Source organism: Euleptes europaea, chromosome 18 (assembly GCF_029931775.1).
Source record: "Euleptes europaea isolate rEulEur1 chromosome 18, rEulEur1.hap1, whole genome shotgun sequence".
NCBI classification, from domain to species: domain Eukaryota; kingdom Metazoa; phylum Chordata; class Lepidosauria; order Squamata; family Sphaerodactylidae; genus Euleptes; species Euleptes europaea.
In genome coordinates, this window is record NC_079329.1 from 30,948,693 (window position 1) to 30,973,017 (window position 24,325).

Here is a 24,325-nt window from a genome sequence, read left to right on the forward strand (position 1 = left end):
GTTTGAGCGGGCTGAGGCGAAGAGTTTTTTAAACTCGGACCGGTTTTAACTGTTTCTTCCCGCCGTCGTTAGCCGGCGGGTCGAGTCTCGGTCGGGGCGGCCATTAGTCGCGCCGGTGACGGCAGGATCCGTTCCCTTTACCTCAGCCCTGTTCTGTGGCCATCCGGCCCTCGTTTTCTTCCTCGAGCCGCGTGCCTGTTCCTCTCGGGGGACCTCCCGTTCCTCCTCCCGCTCTCCTCACGAGCCCGCCATGGACCTCGACGTCTCTTTGTCCCCGCTGAAGGTCAGTCTTTCACCTCCGAGCCGCCGCTGGGAACCCTCCCTCCAATGTCCTCCATCGCTTCTCCCCACCCCCCACCCCCGTTAAAATAATTTGTGCTTGTTTAACACCGAGACAGCAGGGTAGACTTCCCCTGACTATGGAAGATCCACTGATTTAGCAATTTGCAATAATCTCTTTTCCTTTCTGTAAAATGTGTTAGGACAGCCAGGGAATAGCTTGCTGCTGGGCAGGATATCTCTGTGTGTCTGTGCTAAGTCTGTGTAGACTTCCCCTGACTATGGAAGATCCACTGATTTAGCAATTTGCAATAATCTCTTTTCCTTTCTGTAAAATGTGTTAGGACAGCCAGGGAATAGCTTGTTGCTGGGCAGGATATCTCTGTGTGTCTGTGCTAAGTCTGTGTAGACTTCCCCTGACTATGGAAGATCCACTGATTTAGCAATTTGCAATAATCTCTTTTCCTTTCTGTAAAATGTGTTAGGACAGCCAGGGAATAGCTTGTTGCTGGGCAGGATATCTCTGTGTGTCTGTGCTAAGTCTGTGTAGACTTCCCCTGACTATGGAAGATCCACTGATTTAGCAATTTGCAATAATCTCTTTTCCTTTCTGTAAAATGTATTAGGACAGCCAGGGAATAGCTTGTTGCTGGGCAGGATATCTCTGTGTGTCTGTGTGCTAAGGAGTTGGGGCAAGAGTCACGGAGGGTTGCAATAAACCATAACAAGAACTGGGTGAAACTGTTACTACGCTGCCGCCTCCATGTCTGTAGTGCTATCAGCTTTGCCCTGAATGTTGATGGGTTGTCATAGCTTGAATTTGGATAAATATCCCTTCCTCAGTACGATCGGGGCTCAGAGATTTTTACTCGGTAGAGTGCTCTGGGTAGCTGCTGCTCCGAATAAATAACTGTTTTCTTGCAAATAACGGTCTCGGGTCCCCTTCTCCCCCACGAACCTCTGGTTTACTGCATCAATACACACATCTGCTTTTTTTTATATATAATTTTTATTAATTTTTAACAAACATACAATATAAAAAGGAAATATATATATATATATATAAAATAAAAAGTATACAATAATAAAAGAAAAAAAGAAAAGTATAAAAGGGTATTTATACAACATATTCAGTACATTTCAATATTCAGTACAATCATCAATCTAATTATTCAAAAATACCCTTTCTCCCCCACCCACCGAAAAAGAAGTGACCCATCACCAGACTTCCGAAGAAGTGTCTAGCAGTTTTGTTTATCAATTGCCTAGTATTTAGTTTTATTTAAAAAATTATTTTCTATAACTCACCAAATAACATCGTAAAATCCATTTTTGCCATCTTGTCCCAATATGAGGTGGCCTTAGACCATGTTTGTTTAAATTCTTCCATATCATTTCCATGCAAAAATTCCGTTAATCTGGCCATTCTCATATATAACCATAATTTCTCTCTCCAGTCTGTAATTGAGGGAATACACACATCTGCTGACGTGCCCCCCTTCTCCCCTCAGTTTACACCGCTAACCCTTCTCCCCCCCCCCATTTATTTGTTGGAAATACAATGTAGTGCACAAAGATTGTGTGTGAGTTGGATAGATAGAAAGGTTGGGATCCTTCTCCCTTCTCTTCCTGTGTTCTTGTTTGTTCCCATAATGCACCCCTCCTCTTCTAGTTACAGTGAAAGAGAGGAGCAACAGGCCGCATGTTGCCCTGTTAGTTATGGACTCTAGTGAGAAATAAGCCTGTCTCTCAGTCGTTTACCAAGTTTGTGATTTCTGAATAAACTCACTTTGTTTAGTCCTTAATCAGACTCAGGATCATTCTTAAGAAAAACTCCCATTTCCTTCATTATTCACCATCCTGCCCCACTGTAATTTTCTAAAATTTCAGTTTTAAACGACAGTGCAGCACGGGTCAGTGTAGTGTTGGGCTAGGAGCCGAAAGGTCTGGGTTCCAATCCCCTGCTGTTGTTCTATTTCGGCCTGGCCTACCTAGCAGGGCTGTTGTAAGACCTAAAACAAGGGAGGGAAAGCTACCGTGAGCTGCTCTGAAATCAATGGAGAAAGAGTGGGATAAAACTGTGCTTGGTAGGTGGCAGCATTCGACCTCTGTCATGGTGGGCTCCTGTTGTCCTTTGCCTCGGTTTTTATTTCCTCTCTCCCCCTGCCCCGGTTAGAGCGTTGGACGCAGATCTGGGAGAGCCGCATTGGTTGTAAGCCACTTTGGGTCCCCACTGGGAAGAAAAGTGGGGTATAACTGAAGCCAGATAAATGTGATTATTGTTGCCCTTATCTACCCCAATCTTCACACAGTGCATCAATGCATAGTTAAATTGTGGAACTCCCTGCCCCAGGATGTGGTGATGGCTGCCAACTTGGAAGGCTTTAAGAGGGGAGTGGACGTGTTCATGGAGGTGAGGGCTGTTCATGGCTACTGGTAAAAATGGATACTAGTTATGCTGCATACCTATTCTCTCTAGTATCAGAGGAGCATGCCTATTATATGAGGTGCTGTGGAACACGGGCAGGATGGTGCTGCTGCAGTCGTCTTGTTTGGGGGCTTCCTAGAGGCACTTGGTTGGCCACTGTGTGAACAGACTGCTGGACTTGATGGACATTGGTCTGATCCAGCAGGGCCTTTATGTTCTTACGTAGTTAGATTGTTAGACGAAGATCTGGGAGAGCCATGTCTGTTGTAAGCCACTTTGGATCCCCACTGGGAAGAAAAGTGGGGTATAAGTTAAGTCAAATAAATGGCTCAGTGGTAGAGCATAAAGGTCCCAGGTTCAATCCCCGGCTTCTCCAGTTAAAGGGACTAGGCAAGTAGGTGATGTGAAAGACCTCTGCCTGAGACCCTGGAGAGCCGCTGCTGGTCTGAGTAGACAATACTGACTTTGAAGGACCAGTGATCTGATTCAGTATAAGGCAGCTTCATGTATTCATGTCTTTATCTTCCCCCCACACACACACACACATTCATTAACTATCCCATTGTGATCTGTGACTTTTCTTTCCCATCCATCCCTAATTGTGAGAAATGAAAAAAACATGTCCATCAGTCCATTCTCAACCATCTGGTACAGTTTTTATTTTTATTCCTCCAAGAAGTTCAGGGCGGTGTGTGTGATGGTTCTTTTCTCATTTTATCCTCACAGCAAATCTGAGTGAGGGTGAGAGAGAAAATGACTGCCCCAAAGGTACCCAGCAAGCTTGATAGCAAAGTGGGGATTTAAACTTGGGTCTCTCAAGGGGAGGTGAGCCCCGTAGCGCAAAGTGGTACGCTACAGTACTGCAGTCGAAGTTCTGCTCACAACCTGAGTTCGATCCGGACTGAAGTTGGGTTCAGGTAGCCTGCTCAAGGTTGACTCAGCCCTCCATCCTTCCGAGGTCGGTAAATGCTGGGGGTAAAGTGTAGGCGAGTGGGGAAGGCAATGGCAAACCACCCCATAAACATAGTCTGCCTAGTAAATGTTGTGATGTGATGTCACCCCATGGATGAGTAATGACCTGGTGCTTGCACAGGGGACAACATTTCTTTTTACCTCCCGGATAAGTAGTGTAACACACCAGCTGCTATACCACACTGGTTGTACAGATTTTCCTTCTGTTCTAGATCTTGCTTCTCCCCCACGTATTCCTTTTCCTTGAAACTACAGGCTCTCATATGAGGGCAGGATGGAGCAGCAGGGCAATATTGTATCTGAATTGTATCCGATCCTGGGATAACACCTTTGTCCCTTCCAAGTGTCGAGGCTGTATTTGTTCTAATTCCTTTTCTCTCCACCCCACCAAACACACACACCCTTCCTCTCCCTGCTACTTTTAGAATGGACATCTAAAACAAAAGAGCTTCATAAAATCCAACCAAAAGTGTATCTGATTTATTTCCTTGTTTCTAGCAGTGGCTAAGTAGAAAGCTTTATAAATGGGAACAAAACAACTGCTTGCTCCCCAACAATTAATGTTTATACAGATGTATTGCCTTTGAACCTTTTATTTGTTAGGAAACTAGTGGGGCAACATGTTAGTCTGGGGCAAAAAATCCCAACTTCACATATACACTGATGGGATCTGTGCTGGCAGCGACAGACCAAGAAAGGGATCTTGGGGTGGTAGTGGATAGCTCGATGAAGATGTCAACCCAGTGTGCGGCTGCTGTAAAAAAGGCAAATTCCATGCTGGCCATAATTAGATGAGGAATTGAGAATAAAACTGCTGATATCATACTGCCATTGTACAAGTCTATGGTGAGACCACACTTGGAATACTGTTTACAGCTCTGGTCACCACACCTAAAAAGATATTACAGAGCTTGAGAAGGTGCAGAAAAGAGCAACCAAAATGATTAGGGGGTTAAAGCAACTGCCCTATGAGGAGCGGTTAGGACGCTTAGGGCTGTTTAGCTCGGAAAGAAGGCAGCTGAGGGGAGACATGATAGAGGTCTATAAAATTATGCATGGTTTGGAGAGAGTGGACAGGGAGAAGTTTTTCTCCCTCTCCCATAATACTATTACAGGGTCATCTGCTGAAGCTGGAGGGTGAGAGATTCAAAACAGATAAAAGGAAGTATTTGTTCACATGACACATAGTTAAATTGTGGAACTCCCTGCCCCAAAATGTGGTGATGGCTGCCAGCTTGGAAGGCTTTAAGAGGGGAGTGGACATGTTCATGGAGGAAAGGGGTATTCATGGATACTAGTTAAAATGGATACTAGTCATGATGCAAACCTATTCTCTCCAGGATCAGAGGAGCATGCCTATTATCGTAGGTGCTGTGGAACACAGGCAGGATGGTGCTGCTGCAGTCGTCTTGTTTGGGGGCTTCCTAGAGGCACCTGGTTGGCCACTGTGAGCAGACTGCTTTACTTGATGGGCCTTGGTCTGATCCAGCAGTGCTTTTCTTATGTTCTTATCCACCAGTCCTGTGAATTGGCATCCCCTTTGGGTGGGATAGGAGCTGCCACTGGGAGGGGCTGTGGCTCAGTGGTAGAGCATCTGCTTGGCATGCAGAAGGTCCCACGTTCAATCCCCGGCATCGCCAGTTAAAGGGACTAGGCAAGTAGGTAATGTGAAAGACCTCTGCCTAAGACCCTGGAGACTCACTGCCGGTCTGAGTAGGCAATACTGACTTCGATGGACCGAGGGTCTGATTCAGTATAAGGCAGCTTCATGTGTTCATGTTTGTTCTGTTATAGTAAAAACTAAAGAAGGGTCCTGTGGCATAAACCATAAGGTTATCTGTGGTATAAACTTTGAGCGCTTGAGCCTATTCAAATGAACACTGTTTGACAAACTTGACTTGAGCCCACAAATGCTTAAGAACACAAGTAGAGCCTGCTGCATTAGACCAATTGTCCATCTAGTGTAGCATTCTGGTTCACAACCTGATTTAGACCAATTCGCCAACCAATTTCCCTGGAGGGCCAAACAAATAGTGCATTGAGTCCAAGGACCCCCGCCTGCTGCTGCTTCCCAGTGCTGTATGCAGAGGCTTCCTGCCTCTGGGTATGGAGTCTCCCTTCTGACACAATGGATAATAGCCATTGATGGACCTCTCCTCCATGAATTTGTCTAACCTTCTTTCAAAGAAGCTATAGCTTAGACTACAATGTTTAACGTGCTACCGAACACCTGGTTTATGAAGTAGTAGCCACTAATACGTCTGTCCTCAAGTACAACCTGAGTTCTTGAGGGGCAAACCTGTGTGGTGCAGGTATTCACACTTCCATCCATGCAAGCCTGTTGTTGTAACTTATTAGGCTCTCATTTTGAGATTTTTTGTTCTGTTTCAATTTAGCCAGTGAATGTAAATTCCAAAGGCGATAAGATCAAGAATAAGGATGCCAAAAGGCTGTCTGTCGAAAGGATATACCAGAAGAAAACACAGCTGGAGCATATATTGCTCCGGCCTGATACATACATTGGCTCTGTGGAACAAGTGACACAGGTAAATAAAGCTTTTTGTGGTTGGTGTCGAGGGGAGAGGCTGAGTTTGTTACACTGGATGGAAGAAAGTTTTCCTCAGTTGTTTTGTTCTTCTTACTGCACAGTGCATTTTAGTACTCTATGTGTAGGCTTGGCTATGTAGTTCTCATTTGGGAGGTTTAAGAGGGTGGCTTTTACTGATGCCTGCAAGTCTATCCATGGAAGATGTAGAATCCATGGCTGATGCCAGCAGCTCTGAAATACTGCTTTCCAGGGCTCTCTGTATGGGACTGCCTGGCAGGGTTAAAACATGTGTACACACAGCTTCTTTTTCCTGAGAAATTTCTTGAAATTCTAAGTCATGTGCTTCAGTGCCTAGTTTAAAGCATGCAATGTCCCTTTGAATGAATTGAAACTCTTGAGATTATTTCTAGAAGTAACTAAATAAAACTTCAGCTGAGGAAGCCAGGTAATAGTTCAGACTCATTTATTGTGGCACAAGTTCTTATGGTCAGGTTGCTGTTTCATCAGCAAATGCCAGAGCTGATGTTTTGTTGCCTATCTTGCAATTGTCTCTGACTTCTTTTTTCTTCTCTCTCCATCTTAAACTTTTCAAGCTGTTTGCTAGCTGTGAATACTTTTTGCTAGAAAACAACGTGATGTAACTAAATTATGTCAAACTCATGAAAGCTCTGAAAAGTTACTATTTTAATTACCTTTTCAGCAAATGTGGGTCTTTGATGAAGACGTGGGACTGAACTTCAGGGATGTTACGTTTGTACCTGGTCTCTATAAAATTTTTGATGAAATCCTAGGTATGTTGAGATACTGCAGATAGAACAAACTAATGAGAGGATTGTTACGTATTGTATGGGCTTTCAGTCTAAGATTAACGAGCAGAACAAAATATAGAGGGTTTGCAACTGATGTCAAGGCTGACTTGAAGAGAATTCTCTCGGCCGCAAACTCACTGGCTGGACAAGTTTCTAGCTCAGCTTCATTCCCTGTGGATAAAATGCAAATAATAATAGCAAAAGGCAAGGCTAATCGCATTTTCTCTGATAGGGATTGCTGGAATTGAGTTCCAGTAATTGGTCAAAGAATTCTGCGAGCCACTGTAGTGTACTACTAAAGAATGTTGGATTAGGATCTGGGAGCCCTCTGTTCAAATTGCTACTTGCTATGAAGCTCACTGGGTGACCATGGGCTGGTCACTGTCTCTACCTCACAGAGTGGCTGTGCTAATGAAATGGAGGGGGAGCTGCCTTTGGAGGAAAGGTAGTATAAAAATGAAACAAGCACTTGATAACACAAATGATGTATTCCTTTTTTGTTTGTAGTCAATGCTGCTGACAACAAGCAGAGAGATAAGAGCATGTCATGTATCAAAATTACAATTGATTCGTAAGTAGTGTTCAGTTTTCCTTTTGTTCCTTATCTTTTGGTGGCGTTGGTATGGCATGGAGGGATCTGCAGGTCATCCAACCCTAACTCATACTTTCTGTAGTGGTTCTTGTGACTTTGAATACTGGTGTGGGTTTCTTAGGTAGAGGTGGTTTGTATAGCCCAATCAACATGTGTGACAGTTCTTAGAATACAACATACCCCTGGTCCAAAGAGCGTACAGTCTAAAATTTGCTGTAAAGAAGATGAGAGGGGAGCTGGAGATGGCAAAATAATGAGGATTGATTTCAGTAACAGACTGATATCTGTGTTTTGGCTTTGGTTGCCTGCATGAACCATATGAATTCTCAATATGATTTTTACAGCATTTATAAAAATGTAAATTTTAACCTGTGGGCATCAGTTCTGTGCCAGAAGACAGTTTGACTCAAACAACAATAATTTCATTGTTAATTTAATAATAGGACAGCTTGTTGTGTAACAACCATAGGGGAAGCAATTGGTTCTGGCAATTAGTCAGTTGTTTATTACAGTCCTAGACTAGAAGTGTAAAACATAAATTAGCAAGTATTTACAGAAAATCAGTGCCTAAAAAGTGTACACATAGCAGATGTATTTTGCTAAATCAGCACTGAACCACTGAAGACTCTAAAGGCTGCACAAAATCTAGCAAATTTTATCTGTAGTTCCAGACTCAAGGTCTGCTAGAAGAAAGGAGGTATAATATTCTTCTGATCTTCCAAGGTGCTGTTTTTTTTTTCCAGCATAGAAGTGATGAATGCAGATAGTCTTAGAATGGGTATTTCAATTTCCTCACTTGTGCAAGAGCATAAATATTACATATTTCTGTTTTTTCTAAAATGTGTGTTCCATCTCTCCCCCCACTGGAATTAAACAGGGTTTTCTGTAACTGAAGAATGTCTAGAAACAATACATCTCTAGGAATAAGTAATGCCAGTTGAATCAAGAAAAAGTCATAAGGAGTTTGGTTCTCTTTTTAGGGAAAATAACGTGATCTCTGTTTGGAACAATGGAAAAGGGATTCCTGTTGTAGAACACAAAGTGGAGAAAGTCTATGTGCCAGCTCTCATTTTTGGGCAGCTTTTAACATCCAGCAACTACGATGATGACGAGAAGAAAGTCACAGGTACAAGAAACTCCAATAGGAGATGTTAATCAGTCCCAAAATGACTGAAATGATGGCTTAAGAGACCAGCTGTTTGAAAAGTCTTAACTTTGTTTTTGCAGGGAGTTTTAACCAGTCACCATTCATGTCACAAACATGGGTGAGCACAAGCTCAAATGTTGCTCCAGAATAATTAACAGTGCCCTGGTTCTGTGCTTCTGTTCATTAATGCACCCCAGGGTCTCTTTTTTATAGGCAATCATTAAAGGGAGAAAACTCCCTCCCAGCCAGTGTGGTGTAGTGGTTTGGAGCGGTGGAGTCTGATCTGGAGAACTGGGTTTGATTCCCCACTCCTCCTCCACATGAGTGGCGGAGGCTAATCTGGTGAACTGGGTTTGTTTCCCCACTCCTACACACGAAGTTAGCTGGGTGATTTTGGGCAAGTCATGTTCTCTCAGCCTTGTAGGGAGGGGAAGGGAAGGTGATTGTAAGCCGGTTTGATTCTGCCTTAAGTGGTAGAGGAAGTCGGCATATAAAAACCAACTCTTCTTCTTTACTAAAGTTAATCTTTCATTATGTACACAAGCAAAATGAAGGTGTAAATAACTGAAAGATTAGGAAATGTTACATGTAATGTTAAGGCATGCAACCCACAAGCTGCATTATTTTCTGAAAACACTGCAGTTAATATATTGTGCTAACTTCTTTCTGTTGGGCAAAAGGTGGGGTTAGTGACTAGGAGAGAGAACTGAAGGAGGAAAGAGAATGTGTTTTCCCTTCCTTCAAAGATGATGATCAAGTGCTCTGTGGTATAGGACAGGTTATCTTATTTATACAGTGTTACTGTATGAGTATTCCAGCAAAACGTTGTGACAGTGGATTTTTGTGACAGTGGATTTGAGATGTGACTGCTGAGTATTAATCCTACTTGAAGCAGAACCAGATTCTTCATAAAGCCTCCTAAGCTCTGCAACATGTTATTCTGTGGAAACAACATAAGGCGGTTTTCTTTTTTTCAGGTGGGAGAAATGGTTATGGAGCCAAACTCTGCAACATCTTCAGTACCAAATTTACAGTGGAAACTGCGTGTAGAGAATACCAGAAGCTCTTTAAGCAGGTATGGGGAGCTTTGTAAGCATGCTGTTGATTCTTTTGCTTTCTGAAGCATATCCCAGACCACATTTTTTAAAAAGCAAATTCACTGCTAAGTCCGTCCTGTCCTTACACTGATTGGCTTACAGCTATGCTTAAATATACTGAGTGAAAAGCATGAGGTATATAACTTAAGGGAGTCAAATCAGCAAGCTGCATGCTGTCTGGTAACTACCCTGTAGCTAAACTATCCTGGCTCTTTCTGTTCTTGGTTTCTTTCCTCAGACGTGGACTGACAACATGAGTAAGGCTGGGCAGATGATACTGAAATTCTTTGATCAGGAGGACTTCACGTGCATCTCTTTCAAACCTGATCTGTCAAAGTTTAAAATGACCGTCTTGGACAAAGACATTGTGGCCCTCATGACTCGTAGAGCCTATGATGTGGCAGGAGCTGTTAAAGATGTCAAAGTCTTTTTGAATGGAAAGAGACTACCAGTGAGTGAACAGCTTTAAATGTTTCCCTTGCTCTTTTTGGCAAGGAGGATAGAGCTATTACTTGAGGTGGGGGGTGGGGATTGGCAGAACCAAACTTTTGATGTGGGAGTTGCCAACTGATCTCCACAGGTCAAAGGATTCCGTAGCTACGTAGACCTGTATGTGAAGGACAAGATGGATGAAACTGGCAACCCACTGAAAGTTATCCATGAAGAAGTAAACAGCCGGTGGGAAGTGTGCCTAACAATGAGTGAACGGGGCTTTCAGCAAGTTAGCTTTGTCAACAGCATTGCTACAACAAAGGTAACTAATTGCATGGTGGCATTAGAATCTTTTGTTCAACCATTTTAACAATAACTCGAAGGTTGATTTCCCCACCCCCCATTTGCTAGCAAGTAGACTTGGAATGTATACCTTCAGAGTTTTTTGTTGAAGTTTTCAAAAGGTGTAAAGTTTCTGTGAAATTCCTTTGAAATACTGAAGAGTCTGCAAAAGAAACCCATGGGCTTAAAACAAAATCTCCCAAATCTATGCTAAGCAAGCAATGCTGCAATCTTGTATAGGTTTTCTAAACCCAACCAGATTTCCTTGATCTATAGAACTTTCCTTCATCCCTTAGAAGCTCCTTGATCCATTGATCTTGAGCAGCGTAAATCTAATGTTTGAGGGATATAAGGACTGAAATGTTGCCACTGACAATGTAGCCTTGGGATCCCTGTCGCTTAATTAAAAAGGCATTATGTCAAACACAGGCATTAGATTGATATGTTAAAAGGGGAGAGATATAACGTGGTCGAAGTTCCTCATAAAAGCATTCCAAAAGGGCATGAGCTAATGAATCAATAGAGTCAGAAGAGCAAGGACAGGTCCTGTCTGAGTATGGTATATTCAGAATTCTGCCCTTCATAACCATAGAGGGGTTAGCATTCAGTCTAGCTAAACAGAAGTCTCTAGAAAGATGAAGAGTTGTCAAATAATAAGTATAAGCGGGCAAACCACGTGATGGTGGTGTTCCGAAAAACTGAGATGAACAAACGCTGTGAGCACAAAAAGTAGTGCTGTTATATTCAAGCTCTTTAATTCGCTTTTTAATTTTGGTGAAAGCTTCAGTTTTCTGATCTGATCAATAGAACTATGATAAAATATTTTATTGGTGTGGGTGGGAAATGTACTGTGATGCAAAAGTTAAAGTCATTGATCATACTGGACTTCCAGCTTTCTGGACATCAGGTTAGAACCCTGGTTCTTGAGCCACTAGAACAGAGGTGGGGAATGTCAGGCCCAAGGGCCGTTTAAGGCCCATGAAATCATTTGGTCTGGCCCTTCGTGGGTCCTGGCAGATCTCTAGCTCAGAAGGATCTAAGACTGGTGATCCGCCCCCTCCAGCGGACAGAAATAACCTCTATTCCAGGCGGATGCGAGTTGGTTTTGCTGAGAAAATGAACCTTTTTTCCCCCTTGCAAAAGAGTCTTAAGCTATGGAGCTGGTAGGACCGCCCAAGAAACTGTTAACCCTTTCCCACCCAGGCCGTGGAGAAACGTATTCCCTCTGTACTACAAGAGGGTTGGGGGCGGAAGTGGCAACAATGGAGGGGTTAAAGAGGGCAGGGCCAGAATGTGCAGGGGGGGGCGCCCGGCTGGTGTTACAGACCATCCTGTGCCACCAGGTGGGCAAGTGTGCCACCAGTTGAATGCCTGCCTGCTTGCTCGCGCAGGGGGGAGGTCATCTGGGGCAGCTGCCTGCTTGGGGCTTGGTCGGCTAATTTTTAAGTTGATAATTTTGTATGGCCCGCGAATGATGTTATAAATATCCAAATAGCCCTTGGCGGAAAAAAGGTTCCTCACCCCTGCACTAGAAAAACAGCCCATTTCTGAAGGGAGGGCAGTTAGGCAGCAGGCTCCGCAGAGGCTTTCTGGCCGCTGCAAAGAAAATAAAAGGCATTTAAAAAATAAAACAGGGAAATGCCCTCATTGAGTAAAGTTAGGCTACACCACCAAAATACCAGGCGTAGCAACGCTGCAGCTTGAGGGGGCATTCCCAGGGTGAAAGGGGTTAGGAAGCTGCTTAAAGGCAGCTCCGTCCCTGGGAACGCTCACCTCCCCCACTGGTGTGGGCTTTTCTTTCTGGGAATCCCCTGTTGGCGTGGCTGTGCTGGCGGCGGGGGCACAGCTCTGTGGCTCCCCGACACAGATGTGTTTGCCCCAGGACAGTTTAAGCGCCCATTTCTCTGGGTTAAAAGGGCACTTACACTGGTGTGGGGTCATACTTGCTCCTAAGGAGCTTTCCTGCCGCAACCCCACTTTTAGGATTGCAGCCAAAGAGTTGGTTTTTATGCATATTTCGGTTTAGCTACAAACAATGCATAGGGTGAGATGTTGGGCTGTGGGAAGCCAGGGTAGATGTGGGGCAGTTTCTGCCCCCACACTAATAGGACCATCCTTGGATGTTCAGAGGTGGTTTGCCTTGCCTGCCTCTGCGTGGGCTGAGAGAGTTCTGAGAGAACTGTGACTGGCCCAAGGTCACCCAGCAGGCTTCATATGGAGGAGTGGGGAATCAAACTTGGTTCTCCAGATTAGAGTCCTGCTGCTCTTAACCACTCCACCATAGTCTCTCATTAAATGTAGTGATCCTGTATTGCAGTAACTTGTATAGCATTGTGTTGAAAGTCACCAAATAGGTTTATGTAACTAATGCAAGGGTGAACCAACATTGACGCTTCTCACTGCATAAAACAGGAATAGCAATCTAAAACCATTTTAGACTTGTCACTCGTAGTCTTTTTAAAAAATTAATATTAATTCATGTGAGGAATTCAGGGGTACTTTAAAGACTAACCCATTTTTATTCTAGCCTATGCTTTTGTAGATAAGAGCTCAGTTTGTATAGTGTGCCAGTGCTAGAATAAAAACGTGCCATTGAACTCCTGTTTACTACTGGCTTTCACGTGTAATCTTATATCAAATTCTAAATCAAAGTCCCTTGATTGCCTTAAGGTGTTATGGTGTGCTCTCAAAGAAGCTGCGCTAATCTTTGGCTTCTCTTGTTACAGGGTGGTAGACATGTGGACTATGTGGCTGATCAGGTTATCAATAAGCTCTTGGAAGTGGTGAAGAAGAAAAACAAAGCTGGTGTTGGAGTGAAGCCCTTTCAGGTACAAGGCCCAAATCTGCTTGTTCACATTTTTTTCTGGTTTTTTTATGCAACTTGCTTATGAGAATGTAGGATTGGATCCAGAGTGAATTTTCCAATAGCAGGATGGCATTTGGCTGCCTCCCTCCTCCCACTTCAGCCCACTGTTCTCCAAGGACTGCTGATCCTGGGGGGTGGGGTGGGGGCTGAGAAATGGTGATTCGGCAGACGTTGTCAGTTAGGTCTGAATCCAACTCACTGACTTCTTCGCCCTTCATTTTACTACAGTTTTAACATTGCTTCACTGCCAAAGTCTTAATTCTGTGGTGTGAAAGTGCATTTGGGACTTAATTTGCAGCATCTAACTATCTGTGCAGACCCTATAATTCTAAATCTTGATTAACCAATATGACATCCTTTAACTTGGGGATAACACTTGTGAAGGGATGCAAAGGCGAGAGTTTCTCTTATTGAATAATAGGGAATGTTGCTATCTGAAGTTTATTAGGTGCATCTTTTCAAACCCCTCAAATTCCTCATCCTGCTTCCTTCTAGTAGTCCAGGAGTCCTGTTTTCCTTCGCATCTCTATAGAGGAGGGGGGCTGTGGCTCAGTGGTTGACCAGATAATTTACAGTCAGAGTAAATAATGCTGAACTAGACAGAGCTATGATGTGACTGCAGCTTCATATGTCAGAGATGCACTGGTAGAGCACATGGTTTGCATGCACAAGGTTCCATGCAATTCCATCTGAAACATCGTGGGTAGTAGGTGTTTAGAAAGATTTTCCTGTGCCTAAAGTTGTAGCAAGCTGCTGCTAGTCGCAATCCACAGTTCTGAACTAGATGAATCAAGAGAGATCACATCTCCTTAAATATTTTGTTCTAACACATCTTGTTTGCTACCCTCTACCCAGTCACTTATTGGCAGATGTGCACGTGTTTTTTCTGGAGTATGGTCTTAGTAGACATACTTTGGTCATAGTCCAGGAATTTATTATTTATTAAACAGTGTGGTTGACATCTCACCAAATGGTAAATGTCTGAGAAAGCAGCTGTATATTACCTTTGAAATCTACAATGGCTCCTGCATTTGAATTCTAGGTGAAGAACCATATGTGGGTCTTCATAAATACCCTGATTGAAAATCCAACTTTTGACTCACAAACGAAGGAGAATATGACACTTCAAGCAAAGAGCTTTGGCTCTACATGCAAGCTGAGTGAAAAGTTTATCAAGGGGGTATGTGCTGTGAGGGACATTGTCGGGCTCTGCTTAATTGAGGGTTGGGGGAAGGGATGACTTTCACCAATAGCCTGGGTGCAAAGTATATTCTGATTAAAGCAGCGGACAAATGCAACCAGACGGCATGCTTCAGACAACTCTTTGCATTCTAGGTGGTTGGTTGTGGCATAGTGGAGAGCATCCTGAACTGGGTGAACTTCAAAGCTCAGACCCAGCTCAACAAGAAGTGTTCTTCTGTGAAGCAAACTAGGATTAAAGGAATTCCTAAACTGGATGATGCCAACGATGCTGGTATGTTTTCTAAGACTGTTGCAAACCACAGTACCTGTGCCAAACCTCTGAATACCATGTCACTGATTGCCCCTGCTGGGTGACATAGGGTTAGTAAGAGGATAGACGCTGCATTCTTGCTTTGTGTAGGCTGCACTTTCACTTCAGCAGTGCAGCTGCACATAGGAAGAAGGGCAGAGAGCAGCCAAATCCTGTTCTCTTGAAGCTCACCCCTTGCTAATTGTACCCCACCAGAAGGTGAGGAAAAATGTGCTTTTGGTATTCTGACCTTGATGTGGCCAATCTCAGTGTATTCTGCTAAATGGAGCAGTTCAGTCTTTAAGATGCATTCATCTTTTCCAGGGAGTAAGAACTCCATCAACTGTACTCTTATTTTGACGGAAGGAGACTCAGCCAAAACACTTGCTGTTTCTGGCCTTGGAATCGTGGGCAGGGACAAATATGGAGTATTTCCCTTGCGTGGAAAAATGCTCAATGTCCGGGAAGCTTCTCACAAACAGGTCAGTTGGAAGTAGTTTGGAAAACCGCTGTGCCCCGTCCAGGACTTGGCTTTATGTGCTTGATAAGCCTGTTTAAACTGGCTGGAAAATGAATGTGGTATGTTTTGTGGCAAAGTTACGTGAAGTGAAAATGAGGCCCTTCACATTTGCCCTCCTGACTCTAGAATTGGCACCAGCTTTCAGTTTACGGGGTGCTATCAGAGTTGTGAGGCACAACATTGATTTCAGGGTGCTATAGAATGCGTTCAGCAATTTGATCAGTAACATATGTTCCATGCGAGACACAAGATTGATGAAGCAGGAGCTACAAAGTGAGCTGGTGATAACTGTCTTTGTGGAAGGGAACGGGGGAATCCAGGATATGTTCAATGTACGAATCTGAAAGGAAAATTCCTGTCTCTTCAGATAATGGAAAATGCTGAAATTAACAACCTCATCAAGATTGTTGGTCTGCAATATAAGAAGAACTATGATGACCCAGAATCACTTAAGACCCTGCGATACGGAAAGATCATGATCATGACAGATCAGGTTTGTCTTTTCTTGCAGGGAGAAGCTCTCCTTGTGCTCTGCTGGCAACAGCATTGAAGCTCAGTGTTGGTTGATGGGTCCTTCCAATGCTTCTTGACCACTTCAAAGTATTGCCATGATCCAAATTAAACTTGGAGTAGAAGACAATAAGTAACAAGATAATACATTTATACTTGAAATATGCCCTTGGTATCTATGCAAGGAAGCTTTTTGTGTCATAAGGTTCAACGTACAGCTGGAAGGTCCTATAAGCTTCTAAATATTCAGCTGGGCAGTGTGTGTTGCTCTTCAGTTTCAAATAGTGCTTTGGGTGTCTTTAAAGATCTGGCTGAAAACTTTCCAAGAGGACGGACATTGACTGAGCAGAATAGGACAGTTCCTCCCACAGGCAATCAGGGTAACAATGATGTAGGAGTAGGGAATAGCAGAGGAGCTTTCCAGGCCATTTATTTGGAATTGCTGAGAGATTTAGTGTGTAAGGATCAGAGATCTTTTCCCCACAGGGTGGGTAGGCTGTTTCTCAGGGTGACAGATGAGGCTTTTCATTAGACAGGAGAGACAATTGGATTTGGAAAATAAAACTGCAGCATAAGCTTTTGAGTCAGAGCTTACTTAATTGGACATTTTGCGTACATCCGCTAGGTCGATGCTTATAATATTCACATCAGAAAGGGGTGGGGTGGAGTAGGGGGAAATGTTACAAGGAGATCCCAGACCTGTAGCCTATGCTTGCCTTGATCTGCTGCTGCAAAAGCAGGGTGGCTACTTTTACCCTGAGCAGCTGGGGGCTGTTCTAAATAAAGGGTGGTAGACCTGGCTTCGCGATGGGATAGGTCTGCTGCCTATTAGTTACAGCCGTAATGGCTGGTCCTTCTGTGGCAAGGGATGCATCCAATCTTGCCAGTGCCTTGGCCATTGAAAATAATGCCCCTTTAATGCCCCTTTGAAGTTTATTTTAAATGGAAAGTAGGACGGGCCTCTGGTCTACTGCCTGTTGAATTAATGGAAGATGTTCTGTGTATTAAGGAACCAAAGGACAGGAGCGTGCATTCCTGGGTTTCTTCATAATGGCAGAACTTCTTCCCTTCAAGGGAAAAAAGCTGATAGACCTTGAAAACTAATTCATGTGGCAGAGCTCACTGAAAGAGACATTCTACTTGTTTTAAAACTGCCAGTGTGTGCTGAACGTTTTCTCTGGATGAGGGATAGGTAGTGAAAATAAAAAAAGGCTTTGGTCTTCCCATGGCTCTGCTGATGCTGCATGGTCCATCCCTAGATGCTGTTCTGCAATCTGTGACGAACAGTGCAGATAATTTTTCAGAGTCCTGGCATACGTTGCCAGCTAATATAGTGGACAAACACCCAAGATTATCATGGAAGCATTGTTGGGGAGGATCTGATCTGCCACTGCACTTAAATAAACCATTCTAGATTATATCGGTCTAGCCTTTTGAAATATTGTTCCCTCTTATTAAGAATATAGCAGTAAGCATCCTGGAACTGGTTGAACTTAACATGTAAACTTTGGTGATGACAACTAAGTCATTGTAGACATTGCTGTTACCCATTTTTACTTTTTCTCCCTTTTAGCTGGGGTAACTGGTATCCTATGAATCAATTTTACACAGCACTTACATGGAAAAGAGCTTTGAAATCTTTGTTTGTCTTTGCATTAGGGTTTTTTTAAGGTTACTGTTCCATCTGAGGTTGTGGCTTGAAGGGTCCTTTTTCCAAGCCACTTCAGTGAGTCAGTGGCTGAACTTGGGTCCAATTTTGTCACTAGGGCAGACTGACAATCATCAACTTGCTTATTGTTTCATAGCACGATGCATGTGCTGGGCAACTAAGGTGTAAGGATGGGGAGGTACCATAGCAACAAACACTAGCTAGTTTTCAGGCCCTTGTAGGCTTGGCCTCTGAAAGGCTGCACCCTCTTGGCATTGGTTAGATATACTTGCCACTCTCTTCAGAGCACCAGTGGGTCATCTCTCTCTTCTGTAAATATTTTAGGATCAAGATGGCTCCCATATCAAAGGCTTGTTGATTAACTTCATTCACCACAACTGGCCTTCTCTGCTAAAGCACTGCTTCCTGGAGGAATTCATTACCCCCATTGTGAAGGTGAGCTTCTTTTCTTTCTGGGGTAACATTGAGCCAGTGTGAGCATGCTGTTGCAGTTCCATTTAATACTTAACTGCTCAAAATGCTTAAGTTTGACTTTGGTCTTTTCCATAGGCTTCCAAGAATAAAGAAGAGGTTGCTTTCTATAGCATTCCTGAATTTGAAGAGTGGAAAACCAATTTTCCTAACTACAAAAGCTGGAAAGTCAAGTACTACAAAGGTTTGTCTAAAAGCCTGTGCGGTAGTGCCAAATGAGCCAAGTAAGAGCAGTTTCTTTGTTTAAAATAGGGCTTTTATAACTATCCTACCAGTGCACCTGTTTCAGGTGGTGATTTGGCACAGCTTGGGGAATGATGTTCTAATATAGTCTAGCCTTCTTGTGTGCAAATTTGAAATAAGACTGGAATAGGACTTTTAACATACTCCACTTGGAATCGCCAGGGAGATTAGTGGGGTGCTTTATTCTGCAGTTGCTCCATCTATTAAACTTTTGAGACAGTTATCAGAAATCTACTTTGAGCATATTTTATAAATTGTACAAGCCCTTTAGAACTGACTAAGGTTTTTGGCGACTGGGTGTCGGTAACAAAGTCCAGGTGGCTACAGTTCAATGTTTTCATCTGCTGTTGCACTTACTGTTGCCATGTTTTCTGGATAGGTATGATGACCTATACTATTGCAAAACGATCTCATGTGCTGCTTTTCAGCATGCACAGTAGGGGTTACCTCCTTCATACTAGTCTGGCACTGTCGTAATAGCTGGATTTGGAATCTGAGTATGAGCCATGTGATATTTAGTAACTTCAGAAGTTTATGGATAATACTTCTTAATGCTGATGAAACAAATACACCCTCCCTTTTGCTGTTTTTTTTTTGGGGGGGGGGCTTAATTATTTCTCTATGTAAAAGGTATTTGCATTTCTGTGAAAACTGGACAACTTAAGTCCATGGAAAATATAAAAAAGCTTGATAAACAGGTTGTGTTGGTTTATCTAGAGATCTCATTGGGGCATGTGTCCTTATTTCCATAGGTCTGGGTACCAGCACATCAAAAGAGGCGAAAGAGTACTTTGCAGAGATGGCAAGGCACCGAATACCTTTCAAATACTCTGGCCCTGAAGATGATGCTGCGATCTCCCTGGTACAGCAACAGCTCCTAGTCCTCTTTTGCTTGGGACTGCTCATAGAAAGTGCTTGTGCATGAATTGTTTTGGGCTTTTATAACTATCCTACCCTTGCACCTGTTTCAGGTGGCGATTTGGCACAGCTGGGGGAAAGATGTTCTGATATAGTCTAGCCTTCTTGTGTGCAAATTTGAAATGTGGTACAAGCCCTGTGATCCATAGCTGCATGTTTGTGCTTTGATTGGCTTGCATTGTAGACAGACCCTATGAGCTCCAGAACATTCCAGGATGCTTCTGTGTGCTTCCATAATGTGGAATTTTCAGTGCCATTTTATCTAAGTTTCTTACCTGCTATGGGGTGCACTTAATAGCAGTTCCTAGCTCTGAAATGGGTCGTCTCATTTTAAGGCAATCTAAGTCCATGGAAAATTTAGGAATCTGAAATTAGTTGAAATTGCTGCCATTTGACTTTGTATGTGATATGCAATAACTGTCCCTTGAACATGAGAGATATTGTACTTTCTTAGTTTTATGCCTGTGATCAAGTAAAGTGAGGACATGGAGAAAAACTGGTCTTCAAAATGGCTTTAATATTCTAGGCCTTTAGCAAAAAGAAGGTGGAGGACCGAAAGGAGTGGTTGACAAACTTCATGGAGGATCGAAGGCAGCGGAAACTACAAGGCCTGCCAGAAGTAAGTGACGTTTCCGTGCTTCTGGAATAGACTGTTTCAGCAAGGCTGGATTCATGTTCAGATATGACTATCGTGAACCTTAATGTGTGAATAAAGGGCCCGGAAGTAATATTCTTACAAAATGGGGAAATAGAGCCTTTCCAGTGATCAGTATAGGCTCAGTGGTGAGCATGCTTGAAAATAGTTTCAACACTGTATGTTAACTGTATGAGTCCATGTAAGAATCGGGCTAATAGCAACTCAGTGAAAATGTAAGGAGGTGCAGGCTGGCTTTGTGTATTAGAGGGGAAATGAGGAAGAAGAGCTGAAGTGTCACTGCTACACAGCAATTATCTGGTGGGTGCAATATTGCCCCTTTGCCCTGTTTGGCTGTCACTTGCAATATCAACTGCTGTTGCAGATATGAAACTTTCATGTTTTCTCAAAAGCAAGACTTTGACAGAGGCATTTGATGTGTTCAGTTATAAGGTAGAAAACTCTTGTTTTAATGCTGTGTTGAGCACTGAGGGAGGGCGCGCTTATTGTTAAAAATCAGGAGTATTGTGACAATATTGGAAAGCTGTTCTATAAATTTCAGAACAATTTAGCATTTAATTTAGAATTGGCATAGTTGACAAGAGTTATTCAACGAGCATTATACTGTTAGCCGCCCTGAGCCCAGCCTGGACCAGGGATTTAAGGCGGGATATAAATAATAAAATTAATTAGTAAGCAATACTCCTAATAAAGAAAAGACAATCATGCCCTCCCCCACTTTCCTATACAATATTAAAATGTGGGGGAGGGGGCCTTACCACTTGGAGTAAGCACTTCAGCCCTTTACATTTCAGAAGGCCGAAGCCCAATGCTCAAGCTGGGGAGGACTCCCTGTGCCCTGTCTATCCCCACAGAACAATAATGGCCCTCCCTGCTCCCTAGCCACTGCCCAAACACAACTTCTGGCCCAACCTGAAAGGTACCCTAAATATCAGCATCTGACCAGGTTGACAGTATCTGACTGCACACCCCAAGCTGTGACTCATAAGTGACCACTTCAGGTGATGTCCATTCATGTGCAATTCAGTTCTTGCAAACAGGGACACGGGTAGGTTAAGACAGGCAAGAGGGAGCAAGCCTTGGGAAATGGCATAAGAAAGCATAATAACTTAAACTGCTTTGCCATGCAGGATTATTTATATGGGAAAGCAACCAATTGCCTGACTTACAATAGCTTCATCAACAAAGAACTTATCCTGTTTTCCAACATGGACAATGAACGATCCATTCCTTCCCTGGTTGATGGTAAGTTTGCTGTTATAGCCTGCTAATTCTAAATCAACCTTCCCTGTATTTTACCTTTTGTGCATCTTATGTTCTTAGGGGATCCCTCCAAAAGGAAAAGGTTTTCTAATAGTAGCAGACATTAGAATAAAATGATCTAACTGATGAACACTTCTGCCCAAAATGGAGTAAGTGCGTTAGGAAACATCTAACATTTCTAAATATTAGTTCTTCTGATAAAAGGCGGAGTGCTGATGGCATTTAGCCAATGACAGGTTCAGTAATACTTTGCTGTTGTACTGGGGAAGTAAAGGGCTGTGTGGTGGGTTGTGGGGTTGACTTCCTATAATGAATTGTGGGCGTGGGTGCCATATTCATCATGGTTTTTCCTGAGCCTACTGTTCCCAAACACTTTATGGAGAGACCTTGGCTCTTGAGGCTTTTCTGGCATTTTTTTTCTAGCCAGGAGGCAACATTCTTGATGAAGAATCTTTTTCTTTCCCAGGAGGAAGGGGTTAGCCCATTGCTTCCAGTCTATGTTGTGACTAGTAGTATCTTGGTGGTGGTGGGTTTCTGAACACATCGAAACCAAATGCAATTGACTGACTGACTAGGCTGCCAAGATGGTGATCCAGTTTACCAGTTAAGCCTGCAGGAATATCCTACCCATTGCTTTAATATATAGTACTTTTGATAGACATAGCCAAGAGATGCTGGTTAAGGAAAAAAAGAAGCTTATGGCTGACTTAAGCAACCTGTTAATTACTCCCATCAGGACTGAAACCAGGTCAAAGGAAGGTTATATTCACTTGCTTCAAAAGAAATGACAAGCGGGAGGTGAAGGTTGCCCAGTTGGCTGGATCCGTAGCAGAGCTATCTGCTTATCACCATGGAGAGGTAAGTAAAACAAGGGTAGGGTGGAGGGCAGAAGATAATAGCAGCAAAACGTCCAGGTGGGATTCGTACAAGCTGACTGAAGCCCCATTAGTATTACTGCTCTCAAGGTGTTCCCATGATCCCAAGCAAGGCAGCCTTGTCTTCCCTATGGCATTAATGTTCCAATAAATCAAATGTTGTGAGTTTTTGTGCAGTGCATGCACAGCTTGAATTTTCATATTTAGGAGCAAAACAATGGCCGTTCCCCCTTACTGTGGGGATTGTCACCTTATTCTTTCTTAGTGGTCCTTCATCCTGACCAGCGATTGAAGGCTGAGTGCCATTCCTGTATAGAACTGGTTATTCTTTCTGGAAGCAGGCTACCAACAGCTATTGGTTAACTTGTTCAGACTAATCTTTGCCTTTCTGATACTCACTGCATTCTTTTTTCTTTCTTTGTTTTTTTGTTTAATATTTATTTATTTTACATGATAGTAAATGCAGAAAGTGAAAAACAAACAAAACAGGTAGAACAAATGACACTGAGCTTACTACTACACATAAAATATCTAGCAAATTCAAAACAAGGACACCTTTAAACAAAACATGATGAAAATAAACTATTGGTTTAACATACAACAGAAAACAAGTCAGTGCTTTAAAGTAGTTACAAAAATTAAGAGTAGCTTAGCTAATAATCAAATATCATATAAAAACATTTAAACCAATGAGTAGCATATATAAGCCAGTGTGATTATTTCTATGATATCTATAATTACTGCATTCTTAGGCTTCCTGCTTCTGCCACATCTTTGCAGGTTGCCTTTTACCCCAGTGCCATTATTTTGGGGGTGTCACTTTGGAGACCTGCTTGTGCTTTCAGGTTTTGTGTGGGCTTTGTTTCAGGCCTCCCTGATGATGACCATTATCAACTTGGCTCAAAACTTTGTGGGGAGCAACAACCTTAACCTGCTTCAGCCTATCGGTCAGTTTGGCACCAGGCTGCATGGTGGGAAAGACTCTGCCAGCCCTCGATACATCTTCACAATGCTCAGGTTAGTAGTAGCCCCCCTGTCCAGACGGCCTCTTTTTGTACCAGGGAGGAAGGGAGTAGTTGGTAATGCTACTGAACAGCTACAAAAGTGGCTTAAAATGATCCTGTTGGGCCTGTGTTTCTGTTCGGGATGTAGCAAGTCCAGTCTATGGCACAGAAATCCTGGCAAGGTTATCCTTGAAATCCTTCCCAACTCAGCCATTATCCTATTCCTAGGATTCTTTCCAGTAAGCAACTTAACCACAAACAACTTTCTTTTTTCTAGCCCTTTAGCACGGTTGCTTTTCCCAGCAATGGATGACAGTGTGCTGAATTTCCTATATGATGACAACCGCCGTGTAGAACCTGAGTGGTACATCCCAATAATCCCCATGGTTCTAATCAATGGAGCCGAGGGTATTGGGACAGGATGGTCATGCAAGGTTCCCAACTATGACATCCGAGAAGTAGTGAACAACCTTCGACGCATGTTGGATGGAGAGGAGCCTCTCCCAATGGTAATAAAAAAGCAATGATCACCCATGCCAAAAGGACAGTGGGAAAAGTAAAATAGGGGGCAAAGAGGGAGCTTTTATGACTTTCTTCCAATGCCATGAGACATTTCCTCCCTTTCCAAAAAAGATAAGCCATGAATGTTTAATCCCCATAAAAAAGTTTTAAATTGCATGCAGGTTTGGGAAACCTCAAAATTTGGTTGTTGATATCTGTGTACCATGAAGCCCCTTTGTCCCTTTCACCTCTGCAACTACAAATCCCAAACAATCATTTGTCATTCGCTTCTATCTCTAATTCAGGGGTCTCCACCCTTTTTGAGCCTGTGGGCACTGAGTGGGTAGTGAATGCTACCCCTGCTGTGGGTGGCAGAGCCAAACACAATAGCTCCCTTCTTGCTTTGCAAAAGAAGGGGGTTAAAAAGAAATGAAAGCATGGCGGGGGAATAAAAAGAAGGAAGGCCTGAAGGTGGAATGGAACTACAAGTCTGGGTGCTTACCAGTCTTCCTGATCCTTCTTTGGCTGCAGCTCCCGTTGGAGCTACTTGGAAATGTGTTCATTTGAATCAAGGCAGCCAGTAACAAGCCTGACCTCAGAACGGATTTGCCTACTTATTGAAAAGTTTGGCAGATGCCACTTTGGGCAACCCTGCTCTAATCTGTGACCAGAATGGCAAGGGGTTGGGACTA

General features: G+C 43.2%; 1 protein-coding gene across 1 annotated transcript in view; it reads left to right on the plus strand.

Annotated features, from left to right (window-relative positions):
• The first annotated feature begins 250 nt into the window (after window positions 1-250).
• The window catches only part of TOP2A (DNA topoisomerase II alpha), a 39,573-nt gene continuing 15,498 nt past the window's right edge, over window positions 251-24,325 (plus strand). Inside the window, exons 1-21 of the mRNA XM_056864009.1 lie at window positions 251-283; window positions 6,076-6,225; window positions 6,928-7,018; window positions 7,544-7,607; window positions 8,609-8,754; window positions 9,753-9,850; window positions 10,111-10,323; window positions 10,453-10,626; window positions 13,373-13,474; window positions 14,555-14,692; window positions 14,848-14,986; window positions 15,329-15,486; window positions 15,892-16,017; window positions 18,028-18,138; window positions 18,253-18,358; window positions 19,170-19,279; window positions 19,862-19,954; window positions 21,121-21,235; window positions 21,990-22,111; window positions 22,997-23,145; window positions 23,410-23,641. Coding sequence (XP_056719987.1) covers window positions 251-283; window positions 6,076-6,225; window positions 6,928-7,018; window positions 7,544-7,607; window positions 8,609-8,754; window positions 9,753-9,850; window positions 10,111-10,323; window positions 10,453-10,626; window positions 13,373-13,474; window positions 14,555-14,692; window positions 14,848-14,986; window positions 15,329-15,486; window positions 15,892-16,017; window positions 18,028-18,138; window positions 18,253-18,358; window positions 19,170-19,279; window positions 19,862-19,954; window positions 21,121-21,235; window positions 21,990-22,111; window positions 22,997-23,145; window positions 23,410-23,641 — 2,670 coding nt within the window. The remainder of the gene's footprint in view (window positions 284-6,075; window positions 6,226-6,927; window positions 7,019-7,543; window positions 7,608-8,608; window positions 8,755-9,752; window positions 9,851-10,110; window positions 10,324-10,452; window positions 10,627-13,372; window positions 13,475-14,554; window positions 14,693-14,847; window positions 14,987-15,328; window positions 15,487-15,891; window positions 16,018-18,027; window positions 18,139-18,252; window positions 18,359-19,169; window positions 19,280-19,861; window positions 19,955-21,120; window positions 21,236-21,989; window positions 22,112-22,996; window positions 23,146-23,409; window positions 23,642-24,325) is intronic.